General features: G+C 34.2%; 1 protein-coding gene across 1 annotated transcript in view; it reads left to right on the forward strand.

The window, feature by feature from the left end:
* The window catches only part of LOC134851166 (uncharacterized), a 79,035-nt gene that overhangs the window by 15,160 nt on the left and 47,830 nt on the right, over nucleotides 1–16,045 (forward strand). Inside the window, exon 2 of the mRNA XM_063867132.1 lies at nucleotides 6,313–6,601. Coding sequence (XP_063723202.1) covers nucleotides 6,373–6,601 — 229 coding nt within the window. The 5' untranslated portion in view covers nucleotides 6,313–6,372. The remainder of the gene's footprint in view (nucleotides 1–6,312; nucleotides 6,602–16,045) is intronic.

The raw sequence follows: 16,045 nt of genomic DNA on the forward strand, positions 1-16,045 counted from the left end.
AATTGCAGATTGAAAAAGTAACTAACTTCCGAATTAGAGAAGTAGATTGCATTAACTACCCTCCCCCCCCCCTCTCTCTCTCTCTCTCTCTCTCTCTCTCTCTCTTCCACATCCTCGACTAAAACTTCCGATACATAAAAATCACTTCTTAGATTAATAGATTTTACAGAAGAGGCAAACTTCTAAAAAGTTCTGTCAGGGGCGGATCTGGATTTTTCTCTAGGGACGCATAAATTTTTTTAAAAACTCAAAAATTTTGTCAATCATTTTCTTAGCTCAACCAAATTGATTTTCTGAACTCTCGCAAATCACTAAAAAGACCCTATTTTGGCCAAATTTTCTGAATCGAAGGCAAAGTATAGGAAATTTGGAAAAAAAAGCAAACAAGACTGCTCGTATCAGGGCGAAGCTCTGAATGTTCCGACTCCCTTTTAAGGAGCAGTGATAACATGAAAAAAAATAAATGTAAAAAAATAAGTTGAAAATCATCCCCCACACGCCATATCATATAAATTGCAATGTGATAAATTTCGCTCCTAGTAACAAATCAATTATGGAAAACTTGCTTTCTTCAACCAATTTGGAACTATTTCTAAGACGAGTTAAATCTCCGCTTACGCGTTAATTGCGCGAAATATACCCCGCGTTAATTATCCCAAATTGGCCGAAATAGCAATCTTAAATCCCCCTTAACTGTACGGAAAAATATCACAGGTGAAATATCTTTTAAAATTTAAGCTCAGGACAACGTCACTTTTTAAATGATAAAAATTTTGTCAAAAACGGCTAGTTATGAATTCGAAGCTTTTACCAAATGAGAAATTTTTCACTTGTACTTCAGATGGCGTGTAAGGGGGATTATTTCCACTGAAAAAATCCTAAATTAATTTAAAAAAAAAATTCATTTTATTTTTAATACATATATTTTTTTCATGCTATTACTGCTCGATAGACCTTAAAAGGCAGTCGGAACATTCAGGGCTTCGCCCTGATACCAGCATTCTTGTTTTGAAATGTACAAAGTGATATGTTTCTTACTTAACAAAAGCTTAATTGCCTCATTTTCATTTACAACAATTTTTAACACGGATCAAATCTCCGCTTATGCGTTAATGGCGTGAAATATATCGCGTATTATAGAATAACCCCCTATGATCTTTTAACCCCCCATAACTGTACAAAAAACGTTCACAGGTGAAAAATCTTTTAAAATTTGAGCTCAGTACAACAATTCTTTTTCAATGATATAAAAAAGTCTCAGCCGCAAACAACGAGCACAGATTATGGGGGACCTTAAAAAATTGCCCCTTCAAACGAGTCGGAAGCAATGACAACTTTATCGTTGCTATTCACGATGGTATATCAAAATACGTTTAGGCCATCAATCGTACAGAAATAAATGTTTCGAGAATCCATAACCTTTTGTTAATCGTTAAAAAATGCTCTTTTTTCGTACAGACAAGCAACTTAGGTAAGTTTATGTCCATACCTGGTTCAATAAAGGATACCAGCAAAGCAATCCCATAAAATGACCAAATTCTCTCAAAATCATTATTTGATGAATTTTATTCCTCTCGTGTGCTTTTGTTTGGAGCATATTAAATTTCGGTTGAAAAAAGAGACTTTTTGATTGGATTTTTCCTTCTATATTGGCGATTTCGACAACAATAAACGGCAGGTGGCCAATCAATTTTTAAATTTTAAAAATCTATAAAGTTTTTGTTGAGGAGTAAGAGGGCATCGAGAACGCCGTATGATGATTATTTTATTGCAAGAGTTGCAAAATTATTAATTTTCGGCAGAAGCAATAGCAATTGAATGGTTAGCAGATAACAAAGAACAAATTTTAACAAACACGACGTATTTTTTACTTTCTTCTAAATATCAATCTTTTTTTCAAAAAGCTAGAAATAGAAAATTTAATTTGCATCCCATTTTCTATTTAAGCCGCCACCATACACCTACAACGCAAATTTACATTTACTTATTTAAAATTCAATCCCGTCCTGTTAAGGTTTGGTTATCTGTGTTATCTTGGGAGCTAAATGACCTCGATTACTATTTTGTGTCTTCATTCAGCCACCAGAAACAAGAACACACTTCATGGGGCGGATGTATTCTGGCAGAAGGACCGAGTGGCCGAAAACTATTATTGGATATCTTCAACTATCCCCCCTCCCCTATGGTACCTAGTAACGAAGTCACACCCCCCTCCCCTGAACAAAATGTGACATTTCACATCGGTTTGTTTTGGTTTTGTTAGTAAGTTGTTGGTTAGTTGGTTAGGTTCAACTAGAGTTTTGTTGGTTCGATCGAAGGACTTCGATTAGAACTTTGAGTTGTTAGAAGTGTTCGGTCATTCAGGTCTTCTGGTATATGCGACTAGCCCCCCTCCCACTTCATACATAACTAGATTACCTGGTTCTGCCCGTCGCCGGAATTGTAATGATTATGTAACCAATGAAAGTCATAAATATTACATAATGCGATATAATAACGATAGACTGCGGTGTACTTTTACGTTATTCAGTAGCACTAACAGACGTCATAAACCTATAATGTTTCTTCTTTTTATCTCCACATCTTCAATTCTACCCCACAGGGTTTCTCCGTTTTTTCGAAACTGAGTTATTTTAGATTAATGATCTCGATTAGGCTTTTATTTAATTTAATTTTTTGCTCCAGAAAATTTTTTTGTTAATTTTGTTTTTTGTAATTGCTTTTTTTGCGCAGTCAATACTGTTTATTTTTAGAATTGTTACTTTGATCGGACCTTTTTTTGTGGGCGTCTATCATCTATTTGCATAATTTGACTTTTTTGCTCAGACCATTAAAATGGAGAGGAATTATGCTTTCGGGTGTAATTCAATCAGGGGATCTACTTAACAATCTCCACCCCTTTCAAGAAAGGGGGGAGATTGTTGAGTAGGTCAAAATGGTCGATTTTTCAAGCAATCAGAATGCAGCAAAATTATAATTCTCACTAGAAAGCTCAGTGCTAATTCACTGTATTTATTTATAGGGGTGGAGATTCTTAAGTAGGTACCATAGGGGGGGGGGGGTTGTTAAGTAGATCCCAATCAGGTATCGTACCACAAATAATCATCGAAAAGGATCAAGCGTTATATCTTTCTGAAGCCCTTTCAATCGTGATTCTAACGACATTTAAAACGTTTCAATTTTTTTTTTACAGTATTGATGAAAATTGATGGGCGATATGTTACAATAGGCGGTATATTTGAGAAGTATTTGAGCAGTGCATGTATTAAATTTGAAAAATCTTGTGCATGATACAGTCTTTTCCTTTTCAATCACTTGTACACCTCTCTAGGATAGTTTTTGTATAGACATAACTCTGTCAGATGAATGGTTATTTAAAGAATCAAACTTAACAATTCTTTTGCCAAAAGTTTGGCTTTGAAATAAATGATAATTAGTGTGCGAAGTATAAGAATGAGCGATCCAGTTTTTTTAACTCAAATTTGCCACCTATTGTAATATATCAGCGAATATTGGTTTAAATTTTTTGGCTTTTACCTCAGTTGTGAGCAAATAAAACGAGCGAGCAGGCTAACAGTAGCTTCTTTATGCCTGTTTTAGGCCTTGCAAATTTAATCATACGCTAGTACATTATTTTTTGGAGTTTTTCAAACCATTTTAGAAATCAAAAACTTTAACGAAAAATCAAAAACTTTTGGCAAAAATACCTGAAAAATAAATTGAAGTTTCTTAAAATTTTTCTAGTCACTTTTCTACAAAAATGTTTGTCTAATTTGCCAATAGTTGTTTCAGTTAATGCAATAACTTGTCTCAGACTGTTTTGCAAAATTTTTGGGACCATTTTATTTTGTCGCTTTGCTACGCATTCAAAAAACTGGTTAATAGCGCTCCTATAGTATCCTAATTAGCCAAAAGTGGCTATTTTCAAATCTCCACAATTTTGCCAAAAATGACTACAGGTGAAATATTTTTTAAATATTTTAGTTAAGGGTAACAAAATCTTTCAAATTGTATAAAAATCCACAAAAAAACTGCCAGTTCAAATTTGTTTAGCAGTAAAAAAATTGCATATCGAGCCCAATTTTTCCCTCACAACAAACGCATTCAGAGGTCAGAACTTCCGAACATTCCCTTTTCGAATTTTGTCTCAGTTTTTTTACATCATTTGGAATTGGTTGAATCTTAGAATTCATAATTTAGGCCCTATTTGTTTCATACTTGTCAAAATTAAGACACAATTCTACTGCGCTTTTTTGAGTTTTCACAAGCTTTTTCATAATTTGTTTTTTTTTAAAGTTCGAGAAAACTTGCACCGAAATGGCTATGATTGCATTTAGTTCAAATATGAGGCTAAAAGATTTCAACGAAGTTTTTCCATATCGAATTCAACCTAACGGAAAACAAATTTGAACCAATTATGGTACTTAAAATTAGTCATCCAAGCAGTGGAATTTTTTTTTGGTCTAAAAAGCATACTTGTTTTCATAAAAATGGGAAAATACAAGTTTGAAAGGACTCAAAATTTTTTTCGCTCGGCAATATGAGCTAGAGGCTTAATAAACCGTTTTTTAAGCATTGGCTTCATTGTCTTTTTTGGCTGCTTGAGTAGTACAGCAAGAATAAGATAATTCCTTTAAAGCTTGTGTCCGCGTTCTGATTTTTCCCTCAGTGTTGCAACACCCCATCACCTCAAAATATACATTTTAATAAACTGACTTATTGTAGTTAGTTATTTAATATATTATAATAATAAAAAACGTCAGATTAGAATGCGTTCAGCTTTTTTATCCATATCCATTTAACTCTACCATTCATTTCAGCTAAAATAATCAAAGATAGTTATCAAAATTTCCGCTAAAATCGTCATTGTACAGTGTGATTGAAGTTATTAAAAATTTTTTTTCAAAAAGCACAAATGCTTTGAGCCTGAAATGGTGCTTGTTGCTTTATTTTTTTTTTGTTTTCGCGAGAATCTCGACTTGTTATTTCTACTAACCTTTAACGAAACTCGCGAGGGTGTCTAATTTTGTCATCTTTTCAGCAAACCCTAAATCTAGTTTTTTCTATATTTTCTCAGCGTAAATATCGTCGAATCTTTTTACTCAGACAGTCTAAATATGTTTCAAGCTTGATAGCAAAGTAATGAAGCTTTGCTATATGTTGAAATTCTACTTAAAACCTGTGAGAAGATCTACTTTTTGGTTGAAATATAATTTGAAGAAAAACTATAATAATCGAAAGTCGAGACAAAAAATGTAATTCGTCAAGAGCAGACAAAAGTCGAGACGTTTTAAAAGCTTTTTCGCCAATCATTGTTGAGGCACTTCTTTCCCGCTATTTAATTGGCACCACTTTGCTCCCTACTTCAAATCGAAATAGATCCTTCCCCTTTTATCTTACCTCTTCCCATTTTACCATCAGCACATCTCACTCCAAATTTTACCCAAAATTTGTTATTTTTTCACTTTCTCTTACTAAAGATTGAGTTTTGTTAATGGAAAAACATCAAAATTAGTCTATCATTATACTTTAAGTTGATTTGTAAATTAAATTGGCCTTCTTTTGATAGTTTTTCTTGTTGGTAACAGCAAACTGGAGGCATAAATACGTTTAATACAGTAAATTAGTTGTTCAACAATTGTTTAAAATTGAATACGAGAAGTATTTGGTCGAATTGTGGGCATTATTAACTACCTTATGGTATCGTATTGTGACTCAATGCTCTTCTCACTCAAATCTCAGTAACTGCTCTTTACAAACAAGACAGTTTTATGAACGCAGCTTCGGACACTGTCTGTTTTAGACTAGTTTTAATTTCTTTTTTTTTCTCTTCAACCCGATGAACCGTGTTATAGCCTTTTTGATTTTAATTCATTATCGAGGTTTTCTTTAGCCTCTCAATCTCGCCTTAGACGCGATTTCTTGTGTGATTTTTTGTTAGTTTCCTAAGCAAGCAACTGGAGGACCCACTCCAACGGTCAAAAATGATTATAGTGGATAATCATGGTTCTTATCTGGCTACTGAAAGAGATCACTTTTGATTAATCCGAAACAGTCATTCTTTTAGAAAAATCCCGTGCATTTTTTGAGGGCGATAAATGCCTTAAAACTTATCAAAAGAGGATCAATTTTGAAATTTTCCAGAAAGTTCAAAAATGAGAAGAAAATCTGAGGCAAAAAGTGGATTGACTATTTATTTGAAAAAGCTCCATAAATTAAATTTAATGACATAGGTTATGTTGTTTTTAAAGTTGAATTATCACAGGTGGAGTTTTTCTGCTTCAGTTTTAAATAACGCTAATTATACTTCAGAGAGCATGATGAGTCCTAGTATGGACAGATGATGACGTGCAATCGAAAAGCAACAAGAATATGAGTACTTTCTCACTTCTGTGCGTAATAATCGGGTGCATCTTCCTCGCCATCATCCTCCTCTGTTACATTCGTCACTTGTTCGTGTTTGGCGTGAACTTCCCCTGTTCAGATTTGAAGACAGACTACTTCGGCAGACCATATCCAGATGCTGCAGATCCAGTGCCTGATGATGTCGAAGCACAGGAATCCGCACGCGGTCCTTTTGATCCAGACGAGGCTGCCAGAGGTTAGAAAATTTAAATTAAGGTTGCCGGCTGCCGTTGAGCGAGCACATAATGTTGCGACCAAAGTCATATTTTCAATTCAAATAAATTGAAAAAAAAAAACGAAATAGAAATCTTATCATGAAAGTGTTCTAACAAAAACCTAATTATTGAGAAAAACTATTTTGTTTGACCAATGTTTTACTTGCATTAGTTAGATGGATGACTTGTCGATATATTGTCAAAAGTCTGAAAATTTAAAAACTCAGACCGCTTTTGCCGACACGGACAATTTTTTTCGAAAGTTTTTAAATATCGATTGATTTCGACACCATTGTTCGGACTTCACTATGATTCATTCTCAAAACTCGTGGCACTTGTCTTTATGGTACCTGATTTTGCGAGAAAAAAGCAACTGAAAACAAGGCGGATTTGAAATGAACTAAACACGCAATAATAACGACACGAAAGCCCTGAATGTTCCGACCCTCCTTTTACTGGTCTCAATAGGTTTTGGTAAGGGAAACTTAGACGTATATCTTAGACTGCCACTACCAAATAAAAAATTAAATTAGAGTCTTCTAGGAACTCGCTTCTAGCAAACAGTAATTATACCCCATAGATATGGAATCCGTAAGAAACAAAATTTTATCTGATATCAATTTTGGTAAAAAATCTCTGTGGATTTGAAATTGCAAATTGGGCCATAATCTTTTATCTGATGCTAAAGCAATCGCAAAATGTTTTATCTGATGCTAAAGCAATTAGCCAGCTCTCAATAAAATTCTGATATAACTAAAGCACGATAACAAAGCTAATTGATCATTTTGCCAAAATGATCAATCAGCTTTGTTATTGTTCCGACTTTCGATACGAAAGTAACGGAATATTTGTGCTCGGGGTGGGTTTTTTTTCTTCAGACAAATTTCGACTTTTTAACTAGCCATTTTTGACGGAATTTTTAAAATCATTCAAAAGATATTGTTGTCCTGAGCTCAAATTTGAAAAGATATTTCACTTGTGATCATTTTTCGTAAAGTTACGGGGGTTTAAAGGTTGGCATTATGGAAAATTTGGGACAATTAACGCGCGATATATTTGAACTATTGGAAATTTTTTTTTCATAAAACAAACAAAACTGCTCGTATAACAGGGCAGAGCCGTGAATGTTCCGACTGGCCCTTAATCCATTTCAAATAGTTTTTGGTCCGCAAAAGTTTTTTAGAACTATAAACTTGGACAACATCAAACATCCAGTGTGAAAATTTGAGTTGTACGAAATTAATAAGACCGATAAGCTAGCTTTCAATTTGGAACGGTTTTGTTGCGCGGGATAATTTGCCACGCGTAAATAATTCGCGTTACGATTTCAGGATTCTGTTTAAAATCTACAAAGCACGCATAAAATAGTCCACAGAAGGGCCAAAAGGTTTTTTTTTAAACTCCCAAAAAAATAATCGCAAAAAATAATCGGAGGTAAAAGATCTTGCTGAATTTGTTTTCAGGGAGTCGATATATTCGTTGAAACATCAAAAAAAATTTGTTTAAAATTATAATTTCGATCACCGAAAACTGACTGAATGAAAAAACCACTTCAAGAATAAAAGTTCCGTTTTCTTCGAAAGTAGGAACAAAAATCTGATTGCTTTAGCTTTATTCTTTTTTTTGCAATCTCTTTGCTTTTTATTAGCAATTTCATCAACATTTCAAAAAATTCAAAAAAATTACAACTGTTCAACTGAAAATATTTGGTTTTCGAATAAAAAACAGTCAATGCAAAAATTCATTTCGGACCCGGCGTTTTTAATCCGATTTTCAAAAAATATGATGACTGATTTGTGCTTGCGGTGTTTTTCCACGCAAACGTTGAAAAAAAATCAGCAGTTTTTGCTGAAAATTTTGTACTACTTAAACTTTCTAAAAACATAGATTCATTTTAATTTCGTTTTCTTAAAGTTCTCGCATCTAGGTGCAGGCTTTTAAAATTGACCATAAATAATTATCTTTTCAATCTGGCAGTTTTTCTTTTAAGTTAAGGCTTCTGATATGTGAAATGAAACTGACAGCAACAGAGCAATTCGAAAGATTTATCAGAAAGAAACTCGAGATGAGTTGAATCTCTCTCTTCTCACATATTTCGGAGCGGGCTCAGAATGCTCACGAGGGAGCAAAATTTGGAAGATATCCAAGACAATTATTTTTCCAGATTGAATTTTTGCATACAGACAGACTTTGGTTATTAAATGGGTCGTTTCAGTAGTACTTCTAATTGGCTCATAAATAGGTGCTTATAAGAAAACTAGGAAAATAAGACTGAATACTACTGAAAAAGCTTTCAGTTTAAATTGAGGCAAATTGTTCTCTCTAAGGTATTCTATCGTAGCTTTTTTAAAATCTGTCTTTCTATAAACAGTCATTCGAAAAAAAAGTCAAAAAAGCTGATAATAAACAAGGATTGCCGGTCACTGTGCAAGTAGCACAGAATGATCCAACCGTAGTGTTAAAAATAAAGCACTTTTTTTTCAAATTTTTGTAGTTGTTTTGCGGTGTGATAAGGAAAATCTAAACAAAAATTAAAAATTAGTCGAATAGGCTACTTTTGGAAAACAGTTTTCGTAAAAAAATGACTAGAAAAACAAGAAAAAGTAATAAAAACGATTCAAACTTTTTGCAGATTTTTTCTGATTTTTGAAGTAATTGATTCTAAGCGCGGATCTAGGAATTTCTCGGGGTGGGGGGGGGGCGGATTTCCAAAAAAACATTGAAAATTTTGTTGACCTTTTTTTTCAGGTCGGTTAAATTGATTTTCTGAGCTCTCTCAAAACACTATAAAGACCAAATTTCGACAAAAAATCGCGATTTTTCGGCGCGCGCTCCCCCCTCAAAATTAGTATAGATTGGCGCCTAAGGCGCCTTTAGAAAAATTTTAAGGTCAGTCAACCAAAAATGGATATCTCAAAATAGTACAAAGGGGGGACCTGTTGCGTCGGCAGGGGATCGATTCCCTTGGGGTGGGGGAAGCGTCCGCCCCTCGCCCCCCGCCCCTCCCCTTAATCCGCTACTGTTTGATTCCCAAAAGGAGTCAAAAAAACCCAAAAACTAACTTTACTCCAGTGTAAAAAGATATAACAAGCTATAGTAAGCCTGCGCGCTCATGTTTTTAGCTCGAAGATTGACCAAAATCAAAAATTTTAAACCTGTTTTTTCGAAACTGAGAAAACTTTTTCAAATTTTTTTATGTCGCTCGACTTACGACTGAAAAGGCTTCAATGAGATATATCACTCGAACCATTTTCGAATATAATTTGTGGTACCTGGTTTTCCGTGGAAAACAAAAAAAAAGAAAAAAAAACAAACGCACCCGAATACAAAGCTCTCCAACATTTTTCAAAGGGTCGAAACAAAAAGAAAATTAAACGAACAGAAAATCAACAAACGAAATTTCAAACAAAACATCGCCATTCTTAAGTACAACCAAATACAAAAAGAACGAACTGCCAAATGCTTTGCCCTGATACGAGCAGTCTTGTTTATTTTTCGCTGTACAATCTTTAACAAAAGTTGTTTACGCTTTTTCACTATTAACATTGCATTTCAGAAAAGCAAGCGTTAGTTTCGCTACGCAGGAAAAACAGAAGAAAAATTACTTCACTCCTAGATTCCGTTGACAAGCCTCTCTCAAATCCTTCTTTATCGTAGTTTATTAGAGTACAAACCCTTCAGTCTATACTCTTCACTTTTTGTGAAAAAAGTTTTCAAAGATTCGTTGACGTAGAGAAAATAAACCTTGCAAGATTTTATTTACAGTATGCTAGCGATTGCAATTAAAAACTACAAATGTGAAAAATATACAACATATGGAAATTTATAAAATATTTATCAGGGATTTCATTAAAATTTACCCGTCGTCTTACTACCTGTGGTGTTTTCAGATGCGCGGAATTGAACAGGCAATCAAAGTTCGCGAATATTTTTCATGTCAATCAGAGGATAAGTTTGTTTAAAACTTTCAAAGATCTTGAAAACATTTCTGGAGTTAAATTGGCGAGCCAATTGAATCTCAAAGTATTCTTTTTTGAACACATATCATACTTTTTAGTATCGTTATAGAAAAAGTGCTTTATAGAAGTTCTAAGATGAAGGCTCCTCATGAAATTTATTCCCTCCCCTCTAGTCCAGCTAACAAGTTTATGAAAAGACTCTTTCCTCAATTTTTTTTCGAAAAATAATTCTCGATCTGATCTGTGAACCAGGCACCTATGCCATTCAGGTATCATACATACTTGACTGGAATGAATAGTTTTTCCCGGGTTCAAGTGTCGACTATAGAACAGATTTGATCGCGAAAGTAAAAAGTCGGTGGTGTTTCTGAAATCTTTTGTGAAATTACATTTTCTAGCAATAGGCTGGTCGTAAAGTCTAAAGCTGAAATGACGATGCAATGAATTCGTTGCTGCTAAAATAGCTCGTGGAAGACTTCGGTGGAAATTAGCGTTGAAGGCTACAACTTCATCCAAGTCCTGGACAATTATGTAATCATATATCATTGCGTATTTTAGATAACAGTAAGTATAGTGAACTGGTTTTGAATCTGCGGCTATTCTATACAAATTTGATGTTCTGTTGGAGTTAACAGATACTGGATACATCTCCAGAAAGCCAATATCTTCGTAGTGTTTCAATATTTTCCGGACAATCGGATCGAAGCTGAAGGCGTATTTGTTTTCGTCCAATTCGCCCATTGAAATCTTTTTAACACCGGTCAGTCTCTGGTACTCGAAGTATTCGACCATATTACTTGGTCTTAGAGCATCAAAATAGCTCGTCACTGCTGGCAAGCAAACAATAATACGAGGCTCTCTGGTTTTTTTGCTACTTTTCTGTTGATGATGGCGCTCGACTTTGATAGCATTGGTGATTGATTGATTTCCAAAACTAATTGAAACACGTTCAGGGCAGCTTTTAGAATGCCGGAACAAACAAATAATAAAGAACCCTGACCTAAGCTTGAAAATTCTTGTCGAAAATAATGTCGATTTTGCGAAATATCTCCCGTTTTCATCCATACAATTCATACTTTTCAGAACTTCTTCCGACACGGATTTTGTAGGCATGATGAGCGAAGTCTACAGGTAATTGATGCGAACGAAAACAGAAACTTAAAATTGAAGAAAAAAAACGTTCTCAACCATGGCAGAGGTTGTGGTTTCATGGCCAGGCGAGTGCTACCAGTTTTTGTTATTTCCAGATTGTCGCAACTTTCCAAATCGTTTTTTTCCAGACTTTGAAGACAGAGGACATAATTCTGCGACCGCATTATGAGGCCAAACTGTTCACTGCATAGCCACACAATTTGGAGTCTGTAGGTCATTGAAACCCATAGACAAGTCTTTTAATGTAATTGAATTCCACTTAGAAAGTTTCCATTAATTCCGCGCTCAATTATGTGCAACTTAAATTTTGCTGACACATTAGTTATATCGCGGATTCTGCAACGAGCGAATATAGCTTGTTTTTCCGAATTCCTCAAGTGCAAGCGGATTCCGCAAACTATTATCGAGTTCGCTAAAGTCAGCAAAATCTGTGGAACCCGCTTGCAGCGTAACCTTACTATGCATTTATATTGTTATTTGCTTGTGGACTCCGCAAACGGTTTTGGTTCCGCAAAATTGAGGTTTTTGCAGCAACTTTTAGCAGTAAAATTTCGTAGCTATTTGCTCGTGGAATCCACAGCAGCGAAGAAATTCAAAGAAATTAATCGTTGCACTTTTCGTTGCATACTTTCAAAATGTTAATGAAAGAAATAGAAAGAATAGGTTATGCAATTCAATTTCTTTCTTGTTGTTTGACAGTTGTTGTTATAGAACAGAAATTTTTGTATTTCTACTACAGATTTGTCCTTCATTATGTTTCTTCTACCAATCGATCCCCGTTTTTTTGTTTATTTCAATCGCTTTTGCATGGAAAAATTTATTTGTTTTTTTTTGTTTATTTAATAAAATGGCTTTTTTAAATCAGTGCTGACAAGTTTTTTGAAGTTCAAGATTTGTTTATGCATTGCATTTTTTTTTTCTAATATATATGGCATTTTTCCTGAAATTGTCTTATTCAGCAAAAATTGAAGCAATGCGAAATTTTTTATTATGCTGGTCAAAAAATTAAAGTCCAGTTTTTAAACCAAAAAATCATCTAGTTATTTTCTGATCTCCACGTTTGAGCTATTTGAACGTGGAGTCAACCTGGCAAAGAAAATGATCGGAAAATTGAAAGACAAAAATCAAACCGTGAAAAAAATTTTAGAGTGAGCAAGCTCGAGAATAGTTCCTGACACAAAAAACTTCTTCGAGACATACAGAACTGAACAAACCTGCTCGTATCACGACGACAACTTGAACGGTTTCGACCGTCTTTTAACACCTATGGAGTAGTTTTTGACTGAAAAAATTACGTTTTTTTGAAAAACAAAAGCTTTTAAACCGTTTTTTTTTTCTAAAATCATCACCACAAACACTGTTCGAGGTTCGAAAGATATAAGTAGCAGATAGTGATATATTAAGTTGAACAAATAGCATGCCTTATTTCAAGTGGAATTGTTTTCGAGCCGAGTTTGATGGCCGCTTACGCGTTAATTGCACGAAATAAATCATTCGTTAATTTGCACGTTAATGGTTCAAATCAGCCTAATAAGCATTTTCCAAACCCTCATTACTTCGCGAAAACTATTCACAGTTAAATTAATATTCATAAATTTAAGCTCATGAAATCAACTTTCTAGATGATAAAAAAACACCGTCAAAAAATTGCTAGGTAAAATTTGAGTGTTGTCTGGATAAAAAAAAGCACCCCCGGAGCACAAATATTCCATAGCATTCTCTTCAAAAAGTTTCAAAAACAGTTCCTTCTCTTAGTTCTTTTAAACTTCATCTACTATTATTCAAAGCTTACAACAATTGACTCTAGAATTGCTTTGACTAATTACTAACTTTTTTTAATGAAAACCAAACTCGACTGAATAATTTTGCGATGTAGAGTTTGCGCACAAATTGTTATCTAAAAAAACTTTTTTGAACACTATGACTCCTGTAGACTTCAATACTCAGTTCCGTTTTGAGTGTAGGTTAACACAACGACTTTCTTCGATGATCCAGCTCGTTCATCGCAAATTGCTCGCCAGAAAAATAAAACCAACTTTCCTTCATGCTCGTTAACGGTAACATCTTGTCTTTGCAAATTGCTGTCGTGATCCGAATACAGTATCTGTTGGTTGCCTTCCTTTTCCTGCTGCTTTTCTGTTTCAAATCCGTTTATGTTGTTAACTGATCATAAATTTCGGACTTTTTTACCGTAAATTGAAAATCGGGCAACTTATATTATCGAGTAAAGACTCAAAATCTATATATATTTTTTTGCGGGGGTTGCGGAGATAGATTTGAGAATTTGACGCTTCTTTACCCTCCTGCCACCCCAAGGTTCCCTCTGCAGTACTTTTTACGACAACATCATTTTTCGCCGACCGACCCTACATTTTTTCAAGGCTTCAACAAATAAAATTTTTGAAATTTTTGAGTTGATGTCCCGGGTGGCTCACTCATAGAGTAATTTCAGATAAGGTACACAGTCTGTTCGACACAATATCTTAATTTCGGCCGGATAGATTCGCGCAATTTTTTAGTCTAATATCAATCTGAACCTTACTCTCCTCGTCTCAATAGATATAGTGTATACTGATTTTTTGCGAGTTAGATATCAGGAAATGTCTAGAAGGAAAACAACTGTATTCTAAGTTATATTTATTTTGTTCTCATGCTGAAACTATGCTTAGTTTCAGCGTTAAAAATGTCATTTAGAAATATTTTATAGAGATAGTTTTATCAATAATATAATTGGATATAAATACTAGTTTCAAACTGGTTCCACCCATCCGGATTTTAGAGAGCTTTAAGTTTTAATGTTTTTTGCAGCGAAGGATGGATGAAGAGATTTCTTATTTCTTTGATTAGTTTTTTTTTGAAGATTTGACTGCGTGAGAGAAGAGGGAGAGACAGTTGTTTGTGTTTTGGAGTAGATGTCATCATAGAGAGCAGGGGTACAGCTGTTCGTGTTTTAGAAGTGGGTCTCGTAAATCCTAGATCGTCTTGAGTCGACGTGTCAAGGTTTCAGATCTATGCAATGATGTGTTGATTTCTTGATTTCGTTAAGCTATAGCGAGACTACGTGCAAGATGGAGTTTCATTTTTTTGTGTGAAGCACCAAGTGACTAGGATCCATATATGAAGTTAACATCGAGTTGGCCCTTGTTCTTCTTCAATGGGCTCCTTTGCTGCCATGTTCGGTCCATACTTTAAGTCCTGTGAGGGTTGTGACTACGACAACAAACCAATAGATTTGCCATTCCAAAGTCGAGTTTTTATCTCCCTTTGCTGCTTGTTCCTTTTGCTCTAAGAAACTTTTACATTGCATATTTTTATCTATATGTTAATATTGGGATCAGTTTCAGTTATGATATTTATTATTTGTTTTCTCGAAGGTGTTTTTTTTTAGTTTCGGTTATTTTGAAGAGTTGCTCACCCTGGAGCCACTCTTAGCAAACATTGAGGATCGGTGATGTAGCATATGGTTGGTGCATGTACTTCGAATGACGTTGTTCTGGTTGGTTAGGCCAGAAGGGGATAATTATTACAGTCTCTTTGAGCAAATTATTCTCTTTTTGTGTTCAACTTTTTTTTTATCAAGTGTTTTTCTCTTTTTTTGGCTGTGTCCTTTTATCAAAAATAGGTTGTTGTATTTTGTGTTTTTCTTTTGAGTTTTCAGTGTTTCAAGTAGTTTTAATAAAACTTGAAAGTGAGTTTCAAAAGAATAATTTATCTAGTTTTAATCTGCGTTTACTTTGGTTTGAGTTTCGTGGGACTTTCTTATTCTTGCGATTAGTTTTGGGGCCTTGTTTAGTGTAAGCTTACTTGTAATTATTTTCAACCGGGTGGAAGGAAATTTTTAAACGAATGAAAACAAGTTAAAATTGTAATCAGTTATTTTCTGAAACTAGAATTCATTTATTAAACAATTCTACGTGGGCGAGTTAGTTGATTTTGGTGGAAAGAGTGTGTGAAATGTGGGCAAAAAAAAAACATCATTATAAAAGAAGCACACATAAAAGAGTTAGTTTTCTTTAAATTATTTTACTAATTCAAATATAAATTTTACAAAAAAAATTATCAATTTAATGCAATTTGTAATAAATTTATTTGGCTAAGATTATCTATTGACATGGTTCAGATAAAAATTTAAAAAAGAAGAAGAGTTTTTTATATTTCTTTTCTGTTTTATCTTAAAATTAATGCCTTGTGAAATCTAGAAAAGAAAAGTAAACACACGTGTAGGAATGGTGAGTGTCTTGTTGTTTTGTGTTAGTGATAATAAAAAAAAAATCTTACGATTAGACGGGTCAGGTTCAGGAAAAAATCTAATGG

Source organism: Symsagittifera roscoffensis, chromosome 7 (assembly GCF_963678635.1).
Source record: "Symsagittifera roscoffensis chromosome 7, txSymRosc1.1, whole genome shotgun sequence".
In the NCBI taxonomy this organism is placed as follows: Eukaryota; Metazoa; Xenacoelomorpha; order Acoela; family Convolutidae; genus Symsagittifera; species Symsagittifera roscoffensis.